Source organism: Electrophorus electricus, chromosome 22, assembly GCF_041902795.1.
Source record: "Electrophorus electricus isolate QZ-2024a chromosome 22, ASM4190279v1, whole genome shotgun sequence".
Lineage (NCBI taxonomy): Eukaryota > Metazoa > Chordata > Actinopteri > Gymnotiformes > Gymnotidae > Electrophorus > Electrophorus electricus.
Genome location: NC_137518.1, coordinates 12227501 through 12252500, shown reverse-complemented (window position 1 = coordinate 12252500; position 25000 = coordinate 12227501). Strand labels below are relative to the sequence as shown.

The 25000-nt window shown below is 49.5% G+C and overlaps 2 protein-coding genes across 10 annotated transcripts in view; one reads left to right on the top strand and one right to left on the bottom strand.

The window, feature by feature from the left end:
- lrig1 (leucine-rich repeats and immunoglobulin-like domains 1) overlaps positions 1 to 6164 on the top strand; it is a 26098-nt gene extending 19934 nt beyond the window's left edge. For both annotated transcript variants that reach the window (XM_027015476.3, XM_027015477.3), the window contains exons 9-18: positions 17 to 97; positions 968 to 1039; positions 1364 to 1435; positions 1596 to 1759; positions 2174 to 2497; positions 2663 to 2944; positions 3988 to 4422; positions 4607 to 4738; positions 4896 to 5141; positions 5628 to 6164. In XM_027015476.3, coding sequence (XP_026871277.2) covers positions 17 to 97; positions 968 to 1039; positions 1364 to 1435; positions 1596 to 1759; positions 2174 to 2497; positions 2663 to 2944; positions 3988 to 4422; positions 4607 to 4738; positions 4896 to 5141; positions 5628 to 5836 — 2017 coding nt within the window. In that variant the 3' untranslated portion in view covers positions 5837 to 6164. The remainder of the gene's footprint in view (positions 1 to 16; positions 98 to 967; positions 1040 to 1363; positions 1436 to 1595; positions 1760 to 2173; positions 2498 to 2662; positions 2945 to 3987; positions 4423 to 4606; positions 4739 to 4895; positions 5142 to 5627) is intronic.
- A 3143-nt stretch (positions 6165 to 9307) lies between these two features.
- Positions 9308 to 25000, bottom strand: part of slc25a26 (solute carrier family 25 member 26) — a 32185-nt gene continuing 16492 nt past the window's right edge. For 5 of the 8 annotated variants that reach the window (XM_035520626.2, XM_027015499.3, XM_081704985.1 and 2 more), the window contains 5 exons: positions 19107 to 19151; positions 17292 to 17361; positions 15558 to 15622; positions 12978 to 13051; positions 9308 to 9817 (listed from right to left, as the gene is read on the bottom strand). In XM_035520626.2, the coding sequence (XP_035376519.1) occupies positions 9721 to 9817; positions 12978 to 13051; positions 15558 to 15622; positions 17292 to 17361; positions 19107 to 19151 (351 nt within the window). In that variant the 3' untranslated portion in view covers positions 9308 to 9720. Of the gene's footprint in view, positions 9818 to 12977; positions 13052 to 15557; positions 15623 to 17291; positions 17362 to 19106; positions 19530 to 25000 lie in introns of those variants that run through there. The other 3 variants (XM_081704986.1, XM_081704987.1, XR_014119282.1) reach the window with 2 other exon arrangements.

The following is a 25000-nucleotide window of genomic DNA, read 5'->3' as shown; positions in this document are numbered from 1 at the left end:
GCTCTTCCTCCCACAGAGAGCTGGATCACAATGACCTTTCGGGGGTGATCGAGGACGCTACGGGTGCCTTCGTGGGTCTGGAGAGTCTCAGAACGCTGTGAGTGTGTTTTGTGCTCTAGCACTGGATGTGTCCTTTTCGTGTGTGTGTGTGTGTGTGTGTGTGAGAGACACGCGGCTCGGAGCTGAGCCTCACAACCCCTGGCCCCCGTTAGAATCTCCTCCTTTTTGTAGCGCTAACTGGTCCCTGTTGGTTTTCATTCTTTTCATTAGCATCCATTAATTAGCATCCATTAACTAGCATCCATTAATTAGTATTCGTTAGCATTCATTTGCATGTTGGAGTGAAGCGTTCCAGGGGTTTAGGCGTGGAGGACGTTAAGGTTAACACAGTCGAGGGCCCTCTGGGTGGGTGTCCTGCCAGTGGAGGTGCAGGCCAGAGTCTTTAGGCTGCTGACGGGTAGTGCCACTCACACGTCTCACACACCCGGAAGGCTGTCTGGGATTGAGTGAGGGCTGCCAGCATGTGTGCGGGGGTGTGTGCGTGTGTGTGTGTCGGAGTGGTGGGGTCGGACCTCCTGCGGGGTCTAACTGACCTTTCCAGAACCTGTGGAACGTGAAAACAGGTTCCATTTCTGTGGCAGCTCCCAGGTGCAGGATTGACTGTGTGTGTGTGGGATTAGTGCCCTGTAAAGAGACGAGCAGCGTGTTCTGCTCGTGACCCACGGCCTGTGACGAGGCCGCTGTTCAGTACTCTACAAGTGACTGACTGGGCTCCTCCCCCCCCGTGAGGCCCCGCCCTGTCATCGCCTCTAAATTCCAATGAACATAAAAGTGAACAGGGGTCTTAATCTCCTGGCTGCTTCCTGAACTCTGCACAGCTCACATTTCCAACACTCCAATCCTCCACTTATCAGATTCAACCTCACTAATTGTGTTTTTTCTCCCCCCAAATCCCCCCTCGTTGCAGGACTCTGTGTGGAAACAGGATCAAGTCTGTGGCCAGGAAGGCCTTCTCTGGCCTAGAAGCACTGCAGCACCTGTGAGTATCCCACAATGCCGTGTGGCCTGGCAGCACTCGAGGGCTGTAGGCAGTTTACTTCTTTGGAAGCGGAGACGACAGGGGCTCGTCGCCTCGTTCTGCTGCCGCGGCACGTTGCCTCCTCTCTCTCTGTCTGTGTCTCGCTCCCTGCTAGAAGCCAAACAGTTCAAGACTATATGGGACGTTTAAGAAACTGAATTTGTAGACGTGCTTAAGCAGGCTCACCCGAGAGAGAGAGAGCGCGCGCCGCATGTTCATACGGTCTGTGTGACGGGGACGTTCTCTCGTCTGCCCCTGCCTGAAGTCTCTCTGTTTCCTGCACAGGAACTTGCGGGACAACGTCATCCGCACCATTCAACCAGACACCTTCAGCAAGATGAAAGACTTGCACAGTCTGTATGTTCTGTTGCGCACACCCACCCACCCACCCACACTGGTACTGACCGACACACACAGAGCTCTACCTACCCTACAGTACTTGAACCCCAATGCTTTGCATTTTAAAAATCTCTCTCTCTCTCTCTCTCTCTCTCTCTCTCCTGTTCTCCTTCCCTAGTGAAATTCAGAGCGATAGTTTCCTGTGCGACTGCCAGCTGTCCTGGTTTCCTGAGTGGCTGGTGACCCAGGGTCTGCAGGCGGGCGTACAGGCGACGTGCGCTCACCCCAGCAGCCTGCAAGGCACGAGTGTGTTCCAGGCTCCGCCTCAGAGCTTCGTGTGTGGTAAGCTCCGCCCCACTTCTGTTGCTCGGTTCTCCTTCAGAGAGTTGACCTTCGGCCCTGACACAGCTGGTAGGGTGCTCGTGCATCTTCGGGGTGGGACTAACCTCCAGGAATGTTGAGCTCCAGGTAACCAAAAGGAGGGAACATTTTTATGAAAAAAATCATTTTAAATATGCTCATTTTTCCCCCTAGGATGTTTTTGAATCGTTAAGTTTGGTTTAAATACAGGTAAAAGTGAAGTGTAAGAGTTCCAGCTGGGAACGCTGGCGTCAAATTCCCGTTGGTTGTTATCCGTGTATTTTGGTTCTGGTGTTTCGTGACGAGTGGGTGGTGCGGAGGTCGCTGGGAGCTGATTGGATGTAGGATTTGAAGCGCGGTATGCCCTGAATTAACCTCCCCACCCCCACCCCGCAGATGACCTGGCGAAACCGCACATCACGGCGCACCCTGTGGCCACGTCGGCCGTGGTGGGCGAGGACGTGCGTCTCACGTGCACGGCGGTGAGCGGGAGCACGAGCGTGCCCGTCACGCTGGCGTGGCGTAAGGACCAGGAGGCACTGGAGCACGCCGAGGTGGAGACCCGCGCCCAGCCGCGCGCACCCGACGGCGCCGTGACCGACTACACGGCCATCCTCCACCTCCGCAGCGTGGCGTTCCAGCATGAGGGTCGCTACCAGTGCGTCGTCTCCAACCACTTTGGCTCCGCCTACTCCAACAAGGCACGCCTCAGTGTCAGCGGTGAGTTTGCTTGCCTGGATCCAGGCCAGATTCCCTCCTGAACCCAGCGAGCCTTGACTCTGGATGCCGGCTCAGCTCTGTAGGTCGAGCATGCAAAGATCAAACGTTTCCACGGTGACGCGTAAGCGCCGCTGAGCCTGGGCTGTCTGCCTCTCTGTCTCGCAGTCCTGCCGTCATTCGTGAAGACGCCGCGTGATGTGACCGTGCGTACGGGCGCCAAGGCGCGGCTGGAGTGCGCGGCCCGTGGGCACCCGCCGCCCCAGGTAGCCTGGCAGAAGGATGGGGGCACCGACTTCCCCGCCGCGCGCGAGCGCCGTATGCAGGTGATGCCCGATGACGACGTGTTCTTCATCATGGACGTGAAGCCCGAGGACACGGGGGTGTACAGCTGTACGGCCAGAAACACAGCGGGGACCGTCTCGGCCAACGTCACGCTCGCCGTTTTGGGTAAGGGCAAACTCGCGTTCCCAGCTGACCTTAAACGGTTGAGCACTTCTGCACACACACCTGCTGGATAGAAGCCAGTTAGTGTGACTAATAGACCTGGGTTATATAGTCCAGGACTAAGTGTATTTGAGAGATACAGAGAGCACTCTTTTAAACAGAATGTCTGCTAATAGACCAGGATTATACAGGGTAAGGGTGTTTGTTTGTTTTTTTTACGTAGGCAACAGGGATGAAAAGCGAGCCTTACTGGGCCGATATTACACACACACACACAGACAGACAGACAGACAGAGCCCTATTAAACAGACAGACAGAGCCCTATTAAACAGACAGACAGAGCCCTATTAAACAGACAGACAGAGCCCTAATAAACAGACAGACGGACATACGGACAGAGCCCTATTAAACAGACAGACGGACGAACAGAGCCCTATTAAACAGACAGACGGACGAACAGAGCCCTATTAAACAGACAGACGGACGGACAGACAAAACAGACGGGACCAAATCTGTTAGGTCTTGGTTCTAAAGCTGGGGGGATTTTTCTACTCTAACTTGGTTCCACGGCATTTTTAAAATTTCTATTTGCTGCAGCTGTGGCCTTGTGTTTTGGGTCAAAGGTGAAAGGTCAGAGAGAGAAGGTCATGGTAAGGGCGGAGGGGTTGAGCAGTGGGATATGGGAGCTTTTCTCAGGCATGAGCTCAGCTGTGGATCTCTGTGGGAGAAACAGCGCCAAGGGAGAGTGGGCACCTGCAGTGCCAGGGCACCTGGGGGGTTAGGGTGGAGACACGCATCATATTTCCGATATTATTTTTGACACACGTAATTTTTTGCAAGGCTATATTTTTGTTCACTTTGCTTGAATCTGTAATCTTGATTTTGGAGGGGGGAAAAAAAGGTTTGTGATTTTACCATCTGTTGATTTCAACACAAACTCTTCTGAGACCTGTTTCATCAGCCTGCACGACCCCACCGCGCGTCCGTGCATAAAGCACATCGTACCTGCAGAGTCTCACCTGTCTTGTCTTGCCCCTCCCACACAGAGACACCCCACCTGGCGCAGGGCATGGAGGACCGCAGCGTGGTCGTCGGGGAAACGGTGGCCCTGCAGTGCAAGGCGCTTGGGAGCCCGCCCCCCCGCATCGCCTGGCTACGGGGGGAGGAGCCACTGCGTCCCAGCGACCGCTACCACTTCACGCCTGGCAGCCAGCTGCTGGTGATCAGCGGTGCCGCCCTGGAGGACGCGGGCCGCTACACATGCGTGATGTCCAACCCCCTGGGCACCGAGCGTGCTCACTGTCAACTCAGCGTGCTCCAGCGCTCGGGCGGCGCCTGTAGCCCTCACGCCGGCCCCACCGCCGTTACCGTGGGGATCGTGGTCATCACCGTGGTGAGCAGTATCGTGGCCACGTCGCTGGTGTGGGTGTGCATCATCTACCAGACGAGGAAGAAGAGCGAAGAGTGCAGCATCAACACTGGTACGCGTGTTTGTTTGTTTGTTTGTTACATACTGTGCATTTATTGGTCCACATTGCTCTGTATTCACATCTGTTAACAAGCATTATTAATTGAATTTCATATTATAATTAATAATACTAATAGTAATTAATAATACTGATACTGATACTAATCACCAGTGCTTCTTAATTTTTGCCCTTCCAGATGAGACAATCATCCCCCCTGATGTCCCGAGCTACCTGTCCTCCCAGGGGACACTGTCTGAGAGACAGGACATGTGTATCAGAGTGGAGTCCAGTGGGGGCCCTCAGGCACACGCTCACAGACACAGCAACGGTACGTTACCTCATCCAGGGTGTGTGTGTGAGTGAGTAACTAACCCCAGTGTCCTAGTTTATTCTGTACCTGTGTGATTACGGGCTGAGATGCTGTAGTTTATTCTGTACCTGTGAGATTACGGGCTGAGGTGCTGGTATCTCCTGCTTTTTCCCAGGTGGTCTCCATTTTCCAATCGTGTGTGCCGATTGCATGGAGAACTGCACCGGCTACTCCAGGCCATCAGGTTACCTCCCCCAGGTCACACCACCCACTTCAGGCCCAGAGTACCAGCAGACGCAAACCCCCTCGACCTGTGCCAGCCACAGGGTGGGCGACATGCACTGCAACGGCACACCAGCCTTCCCCAGCAACCATAACACGGCATCGGTGGCATCGCACACAAAGCACAGTGACGGGACAGGTGGGCACAGTTGCGGCATACGAGGCCTTTCCCGATATTCAGGCGTCGATGCTTTGACTGGCAGAGAACCCGCCCTGGACCTCGTAAACCCAGCCGTGCCTCCAGCAGCGCGGAGCAGGCGCACGGGCAGGTCCCGTCCTGTCACCCCTGCGCGCTGGCACTCGGCTCAGGCTTCGGAACGCTGAAGCGGCGTGCGGTCGCACACAACGCTCCATGACCTCGGGGCCAGGCGAGGGAATGTGAGAACTCAGGAGGCGGTTTTCTGACACTAGCCGTGTGATTTTGTTCGTGTTCTCTCTTTCACTTTCTGTCTTTAACCTAGCAGTTCACTTTAGGGTTATGTTGCCATGACTGTATGACTTATAATTTAGCCAAATCTCTCGTTCTCATGCTCGCTCTCTCTCTCTCTCTCTCTCGCTCTCTCTCTCTCTCGCGCTCTCTTTTGCTCTCTCTCGCTCTCTCGCGCTCTCTCTCTCTCTCTCTCAGGGTGTTTGGCTGACAGGGCAGGGGTGGTATCAAGTTTTCCATCACTGGACGATACCCAGCATCACTCTGTGCCCACCCCCCCTACGCCCGCCCGCACGGCTGTTCTCTTTGCCTCCGAGCTCACAAAGACTCTGTTACCCAGAGACCGTACGCACACATCCAGAGCATGCCCCAGTGAGGGCTCCCCCCTCAGGCGGGCTAGCGACTAGCACCCTGCCACCATGGCTAAGACTGTTTGTTGTCGTCGTTTTTGGTGTCGTTTTATGTCTTCTTTGCACTGTGAACTGCTGCCTCACACCGAGCTGGCAGGTCGAGTCTCGGAGTTTGAAGTGGGAGCTTGGCTGGGGGCGTTGGAGTCCCCGTCTGAGCGTTACTGCTGTACATAGTTTAAGATTCTCCCCAGGGAGGCCTCCATCACCACTCGAACATGTGACTTGCATTTAAAGCATGCTAAAGTAGGGAATACTGTACAGTATAACAGAGTGCTAGAACCTTGGGCCTTGAATTGTACATAAGTTTTTATATATATATATATATATATATATATATATATATAAAATATATATATATATATATATATATATATATATATATATATATATATATATATATATATATATATATATATATAAAATTTAGAAAAGCTTTTACAGAAGAGTATTTGAATCTATTCTGTGCATGGTCCGACCAGAGTGTTGCTATTTTTCCCTGTTTTTACGAAACCCTCCCGAGCTCGTCCCAGTTTTTAGTCCTGGTGCCTTAATGAACCATGAAACTGAGCAGTCTGTCAGGAGTTTGTCAGAAATCTGCCCTTTATTTTTCTGCACTTGAAGTTTTCAGAAACCCCCTACAACCTTCATCCGTGGCCTTATGACGAGGCTCCTATTTACCGATCTTTTGTAACCGAAATGTGGGTATTTATATGGACACATCGATGTATTGAACGTTCCAGGCCCAGTATCATCCAGTGTACACTGGTACAATGCACACAAAAGACTATTTATGGGGCAGTAAAAATATTTCAGCACTTTGGTATTGATAGTGTGGCATTTTGAACATGTATAGGAATGTCTGTCTGTTTTCAGCCGTTCCCGCCAAAACGAGCTTGTGAAAACAGGAACGTGTTGATCAGCCGGGAAAGGCCTGTGCACTCAGTGTATACAACAGAATTCCTTTGAATTGGCCTCATGTACAGTTCAGGCTTAGGCCTGCCCACTGTGTGATGGCGGCAATACTGTGCGATTCATTGTGAAACTGCAGATTTGCATATATGCAAATGTACCGTCACGTTTAGCTCCTCCCTCTGCTAAGGTATAGACCACAAGAATGCTGCTTCACTCACTTAGGGTTAGCCTGTGGTACAATTAAATCCTATTTGGTTGTTTTATTTTTAGTGATGCTATTTTTTTTTAACATCTTTGAGGAAAAATAATGAATGTTGACTTCTCCAGGAGGAATAACAATAAAAATCTAACAAACATTGTTAGCAATAGGAAATGGCTCTGCCAAATGATAAAGGGGAGATGAACTCTTGATGGCAGGGCTTCGTGTCTTCAGCCCATCTGATCCTCGGTAAACCACAGCTAACCACATGCACACCAGTAAGCAGCGAATCGGCTAATGCTGACTTCACTGGTCATGTCTTTGAACCGCTTTTCATGGCTAGCAGTGACAACCTACAACACCCACGCACTCGAGCAGCGCCACCTAGCGACAGGCGTGGTCACGGCGGATTTAGTCAGCGGGCTTCTTCCACGCAGCCTTTTCGAGCAGGAGTTGGTCTTTTCTTCAGAAGGCTGCAACCTCAGAACACGACACCCCAGCAGGGATTGGGACGTGATGGTTTCCATACCTGATGTTTGGCTGTAGAGGGGTTTCCTCCCCAAACTGTTATGGAGCTGAGCTCGAACAGCTGTAGCGTTACAACACTAACACTGCTGAGGTGCCTAATAAAGTCACGGTTTTGCTCTTTGGTGTTTGCTGTCCATATTGTTCTCTAGTCCATTTAGTTAATACAGATTAATAGTACAAGTGTTGTATTCAAACTGTTATTTATTTACAAACACTAATTTAGTATTTGGTTATTAGGTATTTGAAAGATGTTTAAAAGAAAATGAACAAGTGCCAGTCTTGGTTTTGCAGCTGTGAGAAACGGTTGCTCTGGAAATTAACCTCAAAATTAGACTCGAATGTTCTGTAACATTTTGTTTGCTTAAAAGTACCCTAATGCATCTTTGTTTCCAAAGTCTGGTGTGGTTTTTCATAATTCAAGGCGAAACTTAATTGTGCAAATATTTGCACTTCTATTATCGTTTCTTCTATGGCGGATGTAAGGACACATTTAGCGGGAGGCATGGGACGCGCCGCCCACTCGGCTGATGGTACCGCCCCTCGCCTGCCCCGAAGGACTTGAGTTCAAACATGGCCCGCAGTTGCGAGGGAGCGAAGCCACACTTGAGCTCCAGCAACATCTATGCTCCCTTTTGCTTCACAAATCCTCATGTAAGGGTTTTTGGAAGAGCGCTTAGCAGCGTTCAGTGTTGGCTACAGCCGGCTTAGGAGCGCAGAAAGCATTCTCATCCTTAAAAACCTTTTCTCCCCACGGTGGCCAGGAACGCTCAGTCTCGCATGACCCAGAAAACTACATCAAAAAACCCCACTCTGTGTTCGAAGCATTGGTTTGTGTGCCCATTACTAAAATGGGTTCTTTGTGCCAGACTTTGTTTGATCAGACTGCAGACATGCAGGTAGGTGAGTTCACCCATCATTAAACACTTCTACTGCAGTGAGGAGGTTCAGACTTCGACCAGGGAAAAGGCTTTTACGTCTCCATCCCCAGAACCACGCGGCCTTGCAGAGGTCAGGAAGCAGGATGGGCTGTTACAGGTCACTTAGCTGCCCTAGTTTTATAGCCGGTCAGAAAATGGTTGATCACAGCCACTGATGGGTATTTGCGCTGTAGCACCTGTCCCAAGTAGAATGTGCTTTGATTTACATTTACTGACACTTTTATCCAAAGTGACTTAGAATTCTGACTGAACACAACTTGAGTAATTGAGGGTTAAGGGTCTTGTTCAGTGGAAGCCTTGCGGTGGTGGGACTTGAACTGGCAACCTTCTGATTACTAGTCCAGTACCTTAACCTCTGAGCTCAATTGTGTAGGTCTGTAGGGTTTGTTACAGGATTCTCTCTCGAGACTCCACCGGGCGGTCCAACCTGGCTCCCACCACACCTGCACCAGTCAGTCAGGGTTCTTGCTGCCTTGGATTACAAAACCTGACTAGGGTTTGGACTCAGGAGCCAGCATTCAGTATCAGGACATTACATCATTCACAACTCAGTCTGTAGTTACCCCTTTCCTACATTGCGTGCACAATTCCTTCCCAAACAGGCTAATACTTAGAGTTATATTCTAAAAAAACCCCACAACACTTAACCCACAAATGCTAACGCTAGTCACAAATAAGTCATTGCCCTTATGCAAATGAGACTGGACTGCTTATGTTAAATGACATAAGCAGAGGTCATGACCCTCCTCCTGTTTTCAACACACCTTACAGAGGTCAGGAGGTCACCAGGTTGATCAGGTATGATGGCGGTTTAGGTTCTGTTAAAGGTGAGGGGTCACAGAGCTGCAGAAACAGGGACCACAACACTACAACAAATCAGAAACTCAAGAGTTCTATAAAAGTCTTTTAATACCACATCCAAGCATGCTGAAGGCTAACAGGACCACGACGCCACTTCCATCTAAAAAAAAAAAAAAAAAAAAAGACCCTGAACGTGGTCAGCTGAACTTCCCACGCTGTGCGCCGATAGCCAAGAAAGAGAACTACTGGAAAATGTGATGTGATGGGACTTTTCTCAGACGAGCCACCAGATCAGTGCTTCACCCTGCACCAGAACAGATCTTCTGTTGGTTTGACCTGCGGCCATCTCACTTCAGTCATAGTGCTGGCAGAATGTCCCACTTCCTCAGATCTGAGATCAGTTTTGTGGTTCGTTTCGTCGTAGGGGACACCCAGGTTTGGCTAGGGGTCGCTGGCAGCAGATCACCGTTGCGGAGTCGCACGCACAACCCGACACCGCGCTTCTACAACAGCGTGTGGCGCACTTTCTCATATGCGCCGAGGAAGATGAATCCCCCCACGCTGATGAAGGCCATCCTGGGAATACTGCCAGCAAACAGCCTGCAGACAAGAGGAACGAAAAAAACGGAGATGACACGCGAGCCTGCCTGGTTCAGCACGAACCGTCACGAAGCCCCTTATACTGAAGCTTTGCACGCGAGGTTCAGTGGCGTTAACCTCATGCTGTGGGCATTTTATTTATGAACAGTGAAGGAACAAAAAAGAAAACAAATTGCTTCAACAAGGGATCATGACAAAGGATAATATATGAACAGGAATATTCTGAGTTCAGTTCAAGAAAAAAAACACTTTATATCTCACCATCGTTTCAGTGTAACTGATAATTACAGTGCAATACACTAGGATTGTGTAACAGCGCAAAAATATTTTCATCAATTCTGTTACTACAGACTATCAGTGTATTAGTACACACTGCTACTATATTACACTATTAAAGGTAAAGTAACAGTATAATACCCTGAAAACTATTATCAAAAGGTGTTTGCAGGTACGACGAGCAGTCACTAGTGTTAAAAAAAAGAACTGCAGTTTCTTGGCGGCATCAAGACAGCTGGACTCCACATCTACAGAGGGTTGTCCGGTACAGGCGTCCGTGACGTTTGTACGCAGCGGCTGCAGCGTGTATGACAGGAATGTGTAGGTTTGGTGGAGGATATGGATCCCACTACAGGCCATGACAATGCAGCTTCCACCCGCCCTCCACCCAACCTCCACCCCCACCCCTCTGGGGGCTCTTTTCCACACAGCTGCTTTTGGTATTAGCATGGCCCCCGAGGGCCTCTCTGTATGACGGATGGCCAGATGACATTCACACACGTCCCTCAACCATCCAGCCAGCCCCACACACACACACACACACACAACCACACAAATGCAGGGACACGCACACGCCCACAGACACCACGCAAACGCACGCACGCACGCAGAAATGCATACAGACGTGCACACACACAACCAAACGAACACATGCATGCGTGCGCACACACACACACACAGGCTTCCTTTCTCCTCTGTCTCAGAATTCTCTTTTGCTGACTGTGATTTTCTGCCTCCACACCCTCACAGTCCAGAGCTCCTCTCAGCAGAACTCGCTGACCCACAAAATGGACCCGGTGTGCTAGAGGCCCTGCTGGTACTGTGGCTCCCAGCACCTGTGCTGGACAGAGGAGGTAGACTCGAGCCAGGTTATGGGCCTCCGATTAGAAACAGGGTCACAAGTGGCAGACCCACTAACACATCACTTCTGCCAACTGCAAAGCCGCACACGGTGCCAGGCATGTCAGAGATCTCCCTGGTATTCCCGCCATTCCCAGAGCCCAACGCTGGAGCACGCCTCTGCTAGGATCGAGTGTTTTAGAGAAGCGGCGCTTTTGTGTGTACATTTGTGTGTGCGCGCGTGTGCGTGCGTGTACTTCCTAGCAAACAAGCTTACCCTGGAACATATTAGCAAGGACATATTTCTTTGTGTGTGTGTGTGTGTGTGTGTGTGTGTGCGCGCGCGCGTGCGAATACCATGTGGGTGAGATGTTGCCATTTAAAAACATGCAATAAACATTAAATGAGAAAAGATAAAGGCCTGATTTGAGTCATTAGGGTTCCTCTCTTCTCACCAAAATGCTCATTTGTTGCACAACACATGATGCATCACGAAACCCTTTCCCCCACTCGTGGTCTTTCAGCATGCATGCGGACGTGGTTTCAAAGTTGTCCCAGTCGACAGCAAAAAGTCCCTTGATTCAAATGCGACATCTCTTCCTGTTGGAGTACCTCTGCACAGACATATGAAGAACTTGACTGTGATGTCACGCGGGAAGTCAGAGAACCATATATGGGCATCGTACAACATGCCAGCTCCATAACAGAGGGGTCATCTTCTCCATCTCCTTCTGTTACTGCCCCCTCAGACGGATGGTGGTGGGTGGGGGGTGTCTTTTGGGCTCGCTGTCTGTTGGTGTGTTCCTTGGCACTCTGTAGCGTGAGTCACGGTGGCAGGAAAGATATTCCTTCTGACTTCCTGCACCTGTTCCCTGACTCATTGTGACATCACAACCCTGGCGACCGCGCTGGCAGCTCACGAGGGAACGAACCTAATTGGGACTCGGATTAAAGATTTGGCACTCTAAAAATAACTCGCACTTCTCAGAGACCAGGGCCGAGGCAGAACCCTCCCAGCTCAGGCCCGATCCGAGCGGACACCGAAAAAGAGAGGCAGGAAGCACAATAACACGACTCCTGCGATAAGAAGGAAGACATCAAAGCATTCGTTTACTTTAGAAGAATGTGGTTCTCATGCTCTAAGCAGAGACTCTGTGATCGCAACTCCGTTTCACATCGCAGTGCTGAGATCATGACAGTCACTGCATTCTGTTCTGAGAAAACTATTTCCGTAGTTCCAGCAGTGTCTTTTCTGATGCACTACTGCGCCGTGCAATAAGGCCGCACCACACGCCCGTGGAAGCGGAACCAGGATTCTGTGTATTGCTCCGACGGACCCGCTAGCCTGCAGCCACGGCATGTAGGATGGGGAAGTCAGTGGCAACTCGGACTGCATGTCACAGTGTAGCGACTGGCTGTGGACGGTGCACGGCTCGGAGCGGTTAGAGGGGCTAAACATATGGAAGCAGTTTCTGGCTTCATTAGATGCCAGTTGGAGCCTTTTCCGCAATTACAGCTTTGAAGCCAGACACTGTGTAGGAGCAGGTGCAGAAGGGCACACAGGATTGGTCTCCGAGTGTTTAGGACACCTGTAGGTCTCCGAGTGTTTTGGTCTCCGGTTGGTCTCCGAGTGTTTAGGTCTCCGAGTGTTTAGGTCTCCGGTTGGTCTCCGAGTGTTTAGGTCTCCTGTAGGTCTCCGGTTGGTCTCCGAGTGTTTAGGTCTCCTTTCCTCTACTGTTTTTCCCTCCCACCCTTTCATTCTCCTCTTTCAAAGCTTTCCCAAACAGCATGTACATATAATTATCAAGGGAAAGATTTTTGAAATTCTTTCATGTTGTAGCGCTTACTTCTGCATGCTCTAAGAAGAGAGGACAGAAAAGACCAAAGTACTACCAAAGGTCACTGTTCTGAAGTAAAGGGCCATTGCTGAGAGTGAAGCGACTAAGCAATTTTTACATAGCTACCAGAAATATGGATAAACAGATGAATGAATGGACTCTATAACTGTATATGTCTGGCGTAGTGCTTGTGTGCGTGGATGTACCCGGGCAAACCGCGCCTCTTCCACACCTCATACAGGACCAGAGGGATGTTTCCACGGGCTGTAGCTGTACCAGCCTGAGAGAGAAATGCAGAGGGGAAGAGAGTGTGAGAGTGAGTGATAGAGTGAGGGAGATGGAGAGAGAGACTCTCATTAGAGGGTAAATACAGTGTAAAAGTTCACTGCATCCTCATTTCCAAAATACTTCAGACTGTCACAGACACAAAGATGCAGATACAAATAACAGAAACCATCACACACACACACGCCCGCACACACACTTTTATGCTTCACCACTAGTCTAGCTAAATCACAGCATCAACCCATAGACTCCGCCCACACCATCAGGCAGCCTGAGAAACCCTCAGTATCGTGGTGTTGGTACAGGTGTTCCCCAGGGTCAGCTCCAGGTCCACTGGCTTCATTTCTAATAAGACTCCCATGTTCTGTGATCTTAGTCTCGATAACCCAGTAACCGTTTCACTTTCCCCATTTCCTGCACCAATGCTCCCAGAGTTCCCTGCTCCGCTGACGAGCTGAACCAGGTGTGCAGTTAAACCCAGGATGGGATTTTTATATATTTTTTTCCATGCAAACAAGCAAACAGACATTTGGGGATGTGCTTGAACACCGGGTGCCCTGAACATGTGTCTGGTATCATGACATCAGCAGAACAGCAAGGCATTCTGGGATATCAAACACTATCAAAACAGACAGTTATTGGCCTTCCGTTGCAACAAAGAGCCCAGAACAGTGGTTCAGAGGACCCATCTGAAGTACCCAGTCATGACTGTTCCACTGGAAACCTCTGCACACATCTGAGAACAGCAACTGCCATTCAAATCCTACCACGAAGCTACCGATGACTGTAGTTTCAAATAAAAAACAATGGTTCTGTAGTATTAACAGTAGAAAACACTTTGGTCAATTTCAGCACTTTTGCATGGATGCTAACACTTTGTCCATGCTGACACAGTGGGGCGTTGACCTCAGTCATGTGGACACGCATCTTAGCTCTGCTTTCAATCTTACCAGCGCACATGAGAAGAACAACGTGTGCGTCACCAGTCCCTAGCTGACCTCACGGTCTCCCCCCGCCCCCATCTGTCCTCTTGAGATTTTCTCTCTCTCTCTCTGAACATCTGCTCATGGTTTGTTTACACTGGAGACCTTTGTCAGCTAACCTTCTTCTCCGTCTGTGAGACGTCAGCAGAGAGCGGACTTAAACAACAGTCTATATGTTCACATTACCCGGCATTGTTCAGACACCAAACTCTTACCTTGGACAGCGTTATTACTGACACTATACTCTCACCTTAGTATTACACTGCCTGGCCAAAAAAAAAGGTCACACACTAATATTTTGTTGGACCGCCTTTAGCTTTGATTACGGCACGCATTCGCTGTGGCATCGTTTCCAAAAGCTTCTGCAATGTCAACATTTATTTCTGTCCAGAGTTGCATTAATATTTCCCCCAAGATCTTGTATTGATGATGGGAGTTGGACCACTGTGCAAAGTCTTCTCCAGCACATCCCAAAGATTCTCAATGGGGTTCAGGTCTGGACTCTGTGGTGGCCAATCCATGTGTGAAAAAGATGTCTCATGCTCCCTGAACCACTCTTTCACAATTTGAGTCTAATGAATCCTGGCATTGTCATCATGGAATATGCCCATGCCATCAGGGAAGAAAAAATCCATTGATGGAATAACCTGGTCGTTCAGTATATTCAGGTAGTCAGCTCACCTCATTCTTTGGGCACATAACATTGCTGAACCTAGACCTGACCAACTGCAGCAACCCCAGATCATAGCACTGCCCTCACAGGCTTGTACGGTAGGCACTAGGCATGATGGGTGCATCACTTCAGCCGCCTCTCTTCTTACCCTGATGCGCGCATCACTCTAGAAGAGGGTAAATCTGGACTCATCAGACCACATGAGCTTCTTCCATTGCTCCAGAGTCCAATCTTTATGCTCCCTAGCAAATCGAAGCCATTTTTGCCGGTTAGCCTCACTGACAAGTGGCTTTCTTAAGGCTACACAGCTGTTTAGTCCCAATCCCTTGAGTTCCCTTCGCATTGTGCATGTGGAAATGCTCTTACTTTCACTATTATACATATCCCTGAGTTCTACTGTTGTTTTTCTACGATTTGATTTCACCACACATTTTAAGTGCTTGCTGATCACGATCATTCAAGATTTTTTTCCAACCACATTCCTTCCTCGAAGATGCTGTCTCCCCGCTGTCCTTCCACTTTTTAATAATACATTGGACAGTTCTTAACCTGATTTTAGTAGTTTGAGCAATCTCCTTAGATGTTTTCACTGCTTGATAATTTGACCCTTCTGAAACAGATTAACATCTTTTCCACGACCACAGGATGTCTTTCGATATGGTTGTTTAACAAATGAGAAGCTACTCACTGCATCAGTTAGGGTTAAATAACTTGTTGCCAGCTGAAACAATCACCCATGCAGTAATTATCCAATGGGAGGCTCTTACCTATTTGCTTAGTTAAATCCAGGTGGTGACTTTTTTTTTTTGGCCAGGCAGTGTATTATTCCACCACTAAACTCTCACCTTAGACAGTATTATTCTTGTCTTTGCCACATCTAGAGGAGTTGTGACGAATGCTGCTATTGCACCTAAAGATAGTGACACACACACACACACACACACACACACACACACACACACACACACACAATTAAAAAGACGTGAATAAAATGCATTTGTATTATTGTGCACATATAAATGAATAGTTGTATTTGTAAATATAGGCTACCCAGCTATGGGGATAAACCACTGGGAAACTCTGAAGAGGCCACTGAGCACAAACAGATGTTCCAAACTAGTCTTTTTTTTTTTTTTTTTTTTTTTTTTTACACTCATTCACTTACCATTAACAAACTTCACACACAGAGTTTAGTGTACATTTAATTACAATCCATATACAGACACGTGCACACACATGCACCCACCCACACTCACTCGTATCTTTGACCCCCTGTGACCCACTTGTCTGCGTGCCATTCTCTCTCATCCACCCTCTTCTCCACCCTTCTCTCCTCTACTCTGGAACGTCCACGGTTTTAACAGCTCAGCCTCTGATACTGTCAATCATTGCTGGACTGTCTGAAGTGTGGTGTTGGCATCCATGGTACTGCACTGAACTGCTTGGTCTCAAACTGGGAAAAGCAGAACATTTTCTGTTACGCTGGCTACCTGACATTCCTCATCCGCATCTGTTGCATGCGGAGTATGGTGGGACCTTTGCTGTTCTCCCTGTGCTAGCTCCCAATTGGGGAATTGACACTCTGCAGCTCATCCCTGATTGCTTAGGAGATGTAAAGTGCTGAAAGTCAAAACGTGTTTTCCCAACTTGACCAAGACCAGACAGACGTCGTCATGCTCGGTACTCTCGATTCTGTCAGATATACAGCAAGCTATCTGGGGCCATTATCTGCGAATGGACACAATCGTGCAAAAAATGTTGGTGTTATTTTTGATACTTTTAAATTTGAAAAGCAAAACGCAGCTGTGAGAGGTGGCTTCTTTCATCTGGGAAATATTGCAAAATTGAAACACGTCTCCTCTTTTAAGGATCTGGAAAGGGTCTTCTGTGTCCTCATCTCCTCTCGCATAGACTTCTGCGATTCCCACTAGCTTGGAACACCTCAGTCAAGCTTGGCACTCCTGTAGTTGGTCCATACAGCGGTTGTGAGGCTTCTGACAGGCACCAGGAACAGGGAGAACGCCACCCCTGTCCTGACATCTGTGTCAGGTCAAATACAGAGTGGAATTTAAGGTTGTACCGTTGGTTTTTAAAGCTCCACATTGCATGGTTCTAATCTGGAGCTCTGATCTCGTCAGACTCTATTCTGCCCATTGAGCACTGCAATCTACTAATCAGATGGTTTAGATGTTTCCCATCCTACACAGAGGTGAAAAGGTCATGGGCCTTTCTCCGTGGCTGTACCAAACCGTCGGAAGAGTCTCCCCTTCCTAATCCAATCATCCCACGCGAGAGACATTTTTATTTTCCCAGCATTCCGAGTCCCTGTCAAGATCAGTCAGCTGGTCTGTCTTCGTTCTGCCTGTCCCACCGTCAGAGGCTGTGTGTCAGTTATTGTCTCTTATTCTGATTATTTTAACTTCTCCCAGCTGATCTGTGACCTGTGATGAATTTATCAGGAATGAAGATGGTTGAAATGTACAGGCTCCTGACTCTCTCTCTCTCTCTCTCTCTCTCTCTCTCTCTCTCCACCTCCCTCCCTCCAGCTCGCTCTGTGAGATGGAGATAATCCCACACACCTGCTACGGCCCCGCACACTGCGGCCTGCCAAGAGTCCAGCTGTGTCCCCTGCCTCCTCCTCCACAGAGTCTGCAGAGAGAGAGAGAGAGATTACTGCAGTTAACGGACATGAAAAAAAAACAAAGAACCCAATGCCCCAGGGCTCATTCGCATGATGGGAACCAGAGACAGGAACCGTCTTTACGTCCAGAGTGCTCGAGTCAGCTTCTTACTTTCCCAGGGAAGACGGACAGAAGACGACATACGTAGACAAAAAAAAAAAAAAAAAAAGAGAGAAGGAATGAGACAGCGACAAGATAAAAATACAATACAGATACACGAGAGAGAGAGACAGACAGACAGACAGACAGACACTGGCTGGTGGACAGTCTAGGTGTGTATCTGATATACGCTTCATTGTGTGTGATGCAGCAGAACAAAAGTCGGTCAGATTTCCCATAATTCTACAGTCTGATGTTTGATTACAGAAGGTATCGAGGTTTGGTCTTTGGGAACCATAGTGAGTGGCTGAAGCACACAGGTACTGTTGTGTTAATCAACCTCCAGTGTGACGGTGGGCTGGGATTGGCACGTGCATCCAGGTGTTTCTCACGATGGTTTTACGCTGCTGTGTTTGGGTGTGCTGAACTATAACCAGAACAGGGAGTCATTTATTAAAGGATATATTACCTCCTGTGACGCCTCCTGTCTACAGACGGGCATACACACAAGTTTCACTCACACACACACACACACACACACACACACACACACACACACACACACACACACACACACACACACACAAAATCGCACGCGTACACACACACACACTACATCCAGTGTAACCAGCTGGATCATGAGTGTTTCATTAGCTGTCACATTAAAGCGGAGACCACCTCTGTTGAAGGGTGTCTCTCACACACACACACACACACACACACACACACACACACACACAAATTGACCTTTAACCTGTGTATCTTGACTTAAAAAAAAACAAACCAGTCCTTAGCATCATTCTGTGTCTCACATCCCCTCCAGTACAATGGACTTAAAACTTAGCAGTCTTGATACTCTCAGCCCGCCGAGGTTCTGAACGGGAGTGTCATGTTATCTATGGCCATGCGCAGAGAGAGAGAGAGAGAGAGAGAGAGAGAGAGAGAGAGAGAGAGAGAGAGAGAGAAAGACTGACATTCCTCTGGCTCGATGCAGATGGCTAGGTGAGAATGAGGAGACGTGTCTGAAGGCGTCACAGGATGGACAGCAAGTGACATTTCTGATTGTGTCCGACGAGGTGAAAACACTCACCGGTGTTAAAAAACAGATGCATCATGAGAGAAAGTCTGATAAATATCAGGAAACCAGGTTTAGTGCTGCAACTAGAAACTAACAATCATTACAGTTCGAACTTTAGCCCTAATAATTGATGATAACTGATCAATTACTGTTAAATTTAAAGTCTCTACGTCTCCAATTCCTTCTCTTGCCACCAGGCCAAAGGCTCTCGCTCCGGAGACGTGATGTCATCCTTCCAAACGTCAGCTCTTCAAAGAAAAACGCCGTCACGGCGGCTGGGGTCAGACGGGAGTGGCGCACGCGAGACCGAGGGTCACGGCGCCAAACACTCGAGGCGAGATCCAAACCCGTTTAAGCCCACCCAGGTCCACCATCACGGCAAGGGACCCCCGACCGTCTGAGCCATAAATGTGTCCGATTAGGGACGGGTTGTTACTTTTCTTTAGTACAGTGCCATTACGCGGACCAATTAGACAGGAAAGGCGCACAGAAGGAAGGAAAGGTGAAACAAAGGGGATATGGGAAGTGACACGTACCTTTAAATACTCCCAGAGAGGAAACTGCACGAGTGAGAATGGGATCTGAAACAGAAGTCAGAGGTCCCTCCATTAGAGGCTGTCAAGAGTCATAAACCATCTGGAAAGTACAGCATGGCCGTGTTGATGAGTCCGGCGGGAGCTTTCAAACATCGCTGCGCTTTCTCTGATATTCGTCTGAGCGCAAACGCGAGCACAAATCTGGAGTCAGGCCCTGCCCGCACAGCCAGTCGTATCGGAGAGCAGATCTTCAGGAACCCTCTGCCTTCCGAGAAGGCCTGCAAACAGAGCCCAACCCGTCCGCGAGGACTCACGCTCCCACCCTGCAAGGGACGGGGGACGACGCGTGGACACGCGTCCAAACGCCGGCACTGGACATTTAACTAAATGTGTCCAACGTCTTCGGGGCGGCTGTCGGAACAGCTGTGAGGGAGAGAGAAAAGATGGAGAGAGCGAGGGATGGTCATGAAGAGGGAAACAGCCTGCAGTCTTTAGACACAGAGCGAGAGAACGAGAGAACGAGAGAGAGAGAGAGACACACAAGAGATGTCAATATTTCTCTGGACAGACTGGTGGCAACTCTGCTTGTGTCACAGAATGTTCTAGAAGCTCAGGTGCGTCTCCGACAAGCCCAGTCGATTATTGCACTCAATTATTCCCAGAAGTCTTAATTCGGATGACGTGACTCCGACAAAGCTGTGTGCGCACAGGGGAACCACCTGCTGAGGCAGGTGTGAGTACCTGAAACCTTCTCCAACCTGTAGAAACTGATTTCTGAATCCAGCAGACAACTCTGGCAAAACGTGAGCCTCCTTTATTCTCACACACACACACCCACCCACACAGAATAAATTTGCATGCATGTGTGGTTGTGTGTGCGCGCGCACAGGGTTGGGGGGGGGGGGGGGGGTTAAAGCAGCTGTTGGGTGTGAGAGGCGGGTCGGTTTATGACGTGCTGTGTCCACTGAGTAATGGCACATTTACTGTCAGTAGTCTGGATAGTGTCAAACAGCTACATCAAACACACACACACACACACACACAGACAGACACACACACACACACACACAACCAACAAAAAGTGTGCTGAAAGTTTTAATAGGCTCACATACTTCACTTTCATCAGACAAGAGTGTGTGCCTACAAGAACATTTTACTCTCTGCCCAGACTAACACTCCCTCTCACGCTCTCATTCACTGTCTCACTCTCACACGCACGCACACACACACACACACACACAACTTATTCATTAACACATCAATTTAATTTGATTGCACCGAGGACCAGAGATCAGTTGTTCAGCCCTGGTGTGTGTGTGTGTGTGTGTGTGTGTGTGTGTGTGTGTGTGTGTGTGTGTGTGTGAATGAAAGAGGGAGAGGGAGAGAAAAGACATGAGGTTGACAGTGACATTGCTATAGAGTGCGACTGTCAGGTAGTTTATCATTTGGAGAGAAGAATGACCCTGGCCCTGCCTGCCCTGATCAGCGCGTTAGTATTCCACAGCTTCTCGTCCCTCACATGCCCTTTAACTGCTCGTGTGGCATCTGGACAAACAGACGTCAAAATAACTTTCAGCTCAGGCTGACTGGAGGGATGGTATGACTACACTTTAACAAATGACTTTAATAGGTCAGAGTGTCCTGCTGCATACTGATGGGGAGACCAGCAGAGAGAGTGGATGGCTGCATACTGATGGGGAGACCAGCAGAGAGAGTGGATGGCTGCATACTGATGGGGAGACCAGCAGAGAGAGTGGATGGCTGCATACTGATGGGGAGACCAGCAGAGAGAGTGGATGGCTGCATACTGATGGGGAGACCAGCAGAGAGAGTGGATGGCTGCATACTGATGGGGAGACCAGCAGAGAGAGTGGATGGCTGCATACTGATGGGGAGACCAGCAGAGAGAGTGGATGGCTGCATACTGATGGGGAGACCAGCAGAGAGAGTGGATGGCTGCATACTGATGGGGAGACCAGCAGAGAGAGTGGATGGCTGCATACTGATGGGGAGACCAGCAGAGAGAGTGGATGGCTGTATAATGATGGAGAGAGCAGCAGATCTACAAAAAAAAAAAAAAAACTTCTGGTGTTCTGGAGGGACTGCTGTTGGGTGATCATATGTCCTTAACATAAAGGAAAGGCGAAATAGGGGCTGTGGTAGCGAGTCACCTACTGAACCGAACACACTGAACGAACAGAGAACCCTGTGGTAGCGAGTCACCTACTGAACCGAACACACTGAACGAACAGAGAACCCTGTGGTAGTGAGTCACCTACTGAACTGAACACACTAAACGAACAGAGAACCCTGTGGTAGTGAGTCATTTACTGAACGAACACTGTAATAATGAAAATATTGATACGAAACACCATACATTTTTAGAATTCTAGGTTAAGCCCCCTGAGCAGATGCCTGGAGATGCAGTGGACATGCACGCACACACACACACACACACACACACACACACACATCTCCTCCCTATTTAACAGCTGTGGGGTTTTAGAGCCAATAATCACAAAAAAGCCACTTTGCAATAATAAGAATACTGATCTGAGGGAGAGCGAGAGCGCGAGAGAGATGGAAAAAGGAAGAGCTAGATGGATAGACACAGTGAAAGTGGGAGGGGATCGATGTGACCTCCTCTGTGAGAAAGTCTGAGCAGTTTAAAGCGCGTGGGCCACTGACACAGAAACCAGCAGAACAATGTAATGACTCAGCAGGGTCTACACCGGGACGACCCCGGGCCCCTGGTCCTACAGGACACGCGTCACCGGGCCCCTGGTCCTACTGGACACGCGTCACCGGGCCCCTGGTCCTACTGGACACGCGTCACCGGGCCCCTGGTCCTACTGGACACGCGTCACCGGGCCCCTGGTCCTACAGGACACGCGTCACCGGGCCCCTGGTCCTACAGGACACGCGTCACCGGGGCCCTGGTCCTACAGGACACGCGTCACCGGGGCCCTGGTCCTACAGGACACGCGTCACCGGGGCCCTGGTCCTACTGGACACGCGTCATCGGGGCCCTGGTCCTACTGGACACACGTCACCGGGCCCCTGGTCCTACTGGACACGCGTCACCGGGCCTCTGATCCTACTGGACACACAATACTGGAAACGTGCTGGTAACCCATCACAAGGAGTTAACTCCGAGCAACCAAGCCACTTAGTGAAGGAGGGGAGCTGGAGTACCACTGAACAACAGTTTGGTGTTTACACAAATAAATAAATGAATGGAAATAAATAAATGAGTAAAGGAGAGAGAGAGAGAGAGAGAGAGAGAGAGAAAAGAAGAAAAGGAGAGAAACAGAACAGGTGGAGGTCAGACGGCGTGGGGGTGTGTGTATGTGTGGAAAGGAAGTAATTGTACAGAGCACAAAATGTCCAGGCCGTCTCTCTGAGGCACTGAGCTGGCTTCTGAATCGGGATTCTGCATGCAAGCACAGAGCCATCACATCACATGCTGCTGTCTGCCTCTCGCTGTTACTCACACACACACGCACGCAAACAGCAGGCATACTCAATCAATCACAGGCATGCATGATCCTGCCAAACCTCACGGTGACAGCTGCTTCATACGGGATGAAGACTGGAGATAATTAAGAGAACACAAATGAATAAATCAAAAACATATGAGAGAGAGAGAGAGAGAGAGAGAGGGAAGGAGAGAGAGGGAGGGAGTGAAAGAGAGAGGAAGAGACATTATTATGCAAAGTGATGTGTCTCAGTCAAGCAAGATGCTTACACAAACCAGTTTGTGTTCAGAATGATTTATGAGACTCTTCACAGGTGCGTTGTGGTGTGCGTGTCCTCATATAATATTTGTAAAGGTACGACTCCTAACTATTCCATCAATACACACACCACAGAGCTCAGATGTACTGTAGTTGAGTTCAGAAAATTGTGTTCTTATTTAAACGTCCTGTCGGGCTGGTCAGTATTTCTGCTTCCTTTCCACACACCCACCTTACTGGAGTACCTCACACACACACACACACACACCCTTACTGGAGTACCACACACACACACACACACACACACACACACACACATACACACACACACACACACACACACACACACCCTTACTGGAGTACCTCACACACACACACAAACACACACAAACCCTTACTGGAGTACCTCATACACACACACACACACACACACACACACACACGCACAAAAACCGTTACTGGAGTACAGCGCACACACACACACACACACACACACACAGTCAGGAGGAAAGAAGTAAATCCAGAACATACAGTAAAAGTGCAGACACCCCGTTGGTGGCAGTAGCAGTGATACTGGTGGTGTAGTAGTCTGAGGGGCAGTACTGTCCAGCCACCAACAGACGCCCTGCTTTAGTGATGTATGCAACCAGGACTGTCTGTGTGTGTGTGTGTCCACACTGAGTGTGTGCAGAATGCACAACAGACGTGAGCTGTAGCACAGGGAACAAAATGACTACATCGACCCAGAGCCAGTGTTACACAACCACTGCTGTAACCTGTACGGCACTGAACAATAAAACACACGAGTTCAATGAAGAGAAAGAACTACAGTGCTTCCCTCATACAGGGGCAGACAGGAGGCTGAGGAACAAGAAAGAGAGAGAAAGCTTATAAGCTTCCCAATATCCAGCCTGTCAAGTGAGATGGACTGCAAATTTAAAAATGTACGTGACAATCAAAAGCACAAATCTTAAAATGACAAATCGTTCTTGGAGCACAGACACACCCCAACCCTTACTGGAGTACAGCACACACACACACACACACACACCCCAACCCTTACTGGAGTACAGCACGCACACACACACCCCAACCCTTACTGGAGTACAGCACACACACACACACACACACACACCCCAACCCTTACTGGAGTACAGCACACACACACACACACACACACACCCCAACCCTTACTGGAGTACAGCACACACACACACACACACACCCCAACCCTTACTGGAGTACAGCACACACACACACACACCCCAACCCTTACTGGAGTACAGCACACACACACACACACACACCCCAACCCTTACTGGAGTACAGCACACACACACAAACACCCCAACCCTTACTGGAGTACAGCACACACACACACACACACCCCAACCCTTACTGGAGTACAGCACACACACACACACACACCCCAACCCTTACTGGAGTACAGCACACACACACACACACACCCCAACCCTTACTGGAGTACAGCACACACACACACACCCCAACCCTTACTGGAGTACAGCACACACACACACCCCAACCCTTACTGGAGTACAGCACACACACACACCCCAACCCTTACTGGAGTACAGCACACACACACACCCCAACCCTTACTGGAGTACAGCACGCACACACACCCCAACCCTTACTGGAGTACAGCACGCACGCACACACACACACACACACACACCCACCCACACCCCAACCCTTACTGGAGTGCAGCACACACACACACCCCAACCCTTACTGGAGTACAGCACACACACACACCCCAACCCTTACTGGAGTACAGCACGCACACACACCCCAACCCTTACTGGAGTACAGCACGCACGCACACACACACACACACACACACACACCCACCCACACCCCAACCCTTACTGGAGTGCAGCACACACACACACCCCAACCCTTACTGGAGTACAGCACACACACACACCCCAACCCTTACTGGAGTACAGCACGCACACACACACACCCCAACCCTTACTGGAGTACAGCACGCACACACACACACCCCAACCCTTACTGGAGTACAGCACGCACACACACACACCCCAACCCTTACTGGAGTACAGCACGCACACACACACACACCCCAACCCTTACTGGAGTACAGCACGCACACACACACCCACACCCCAA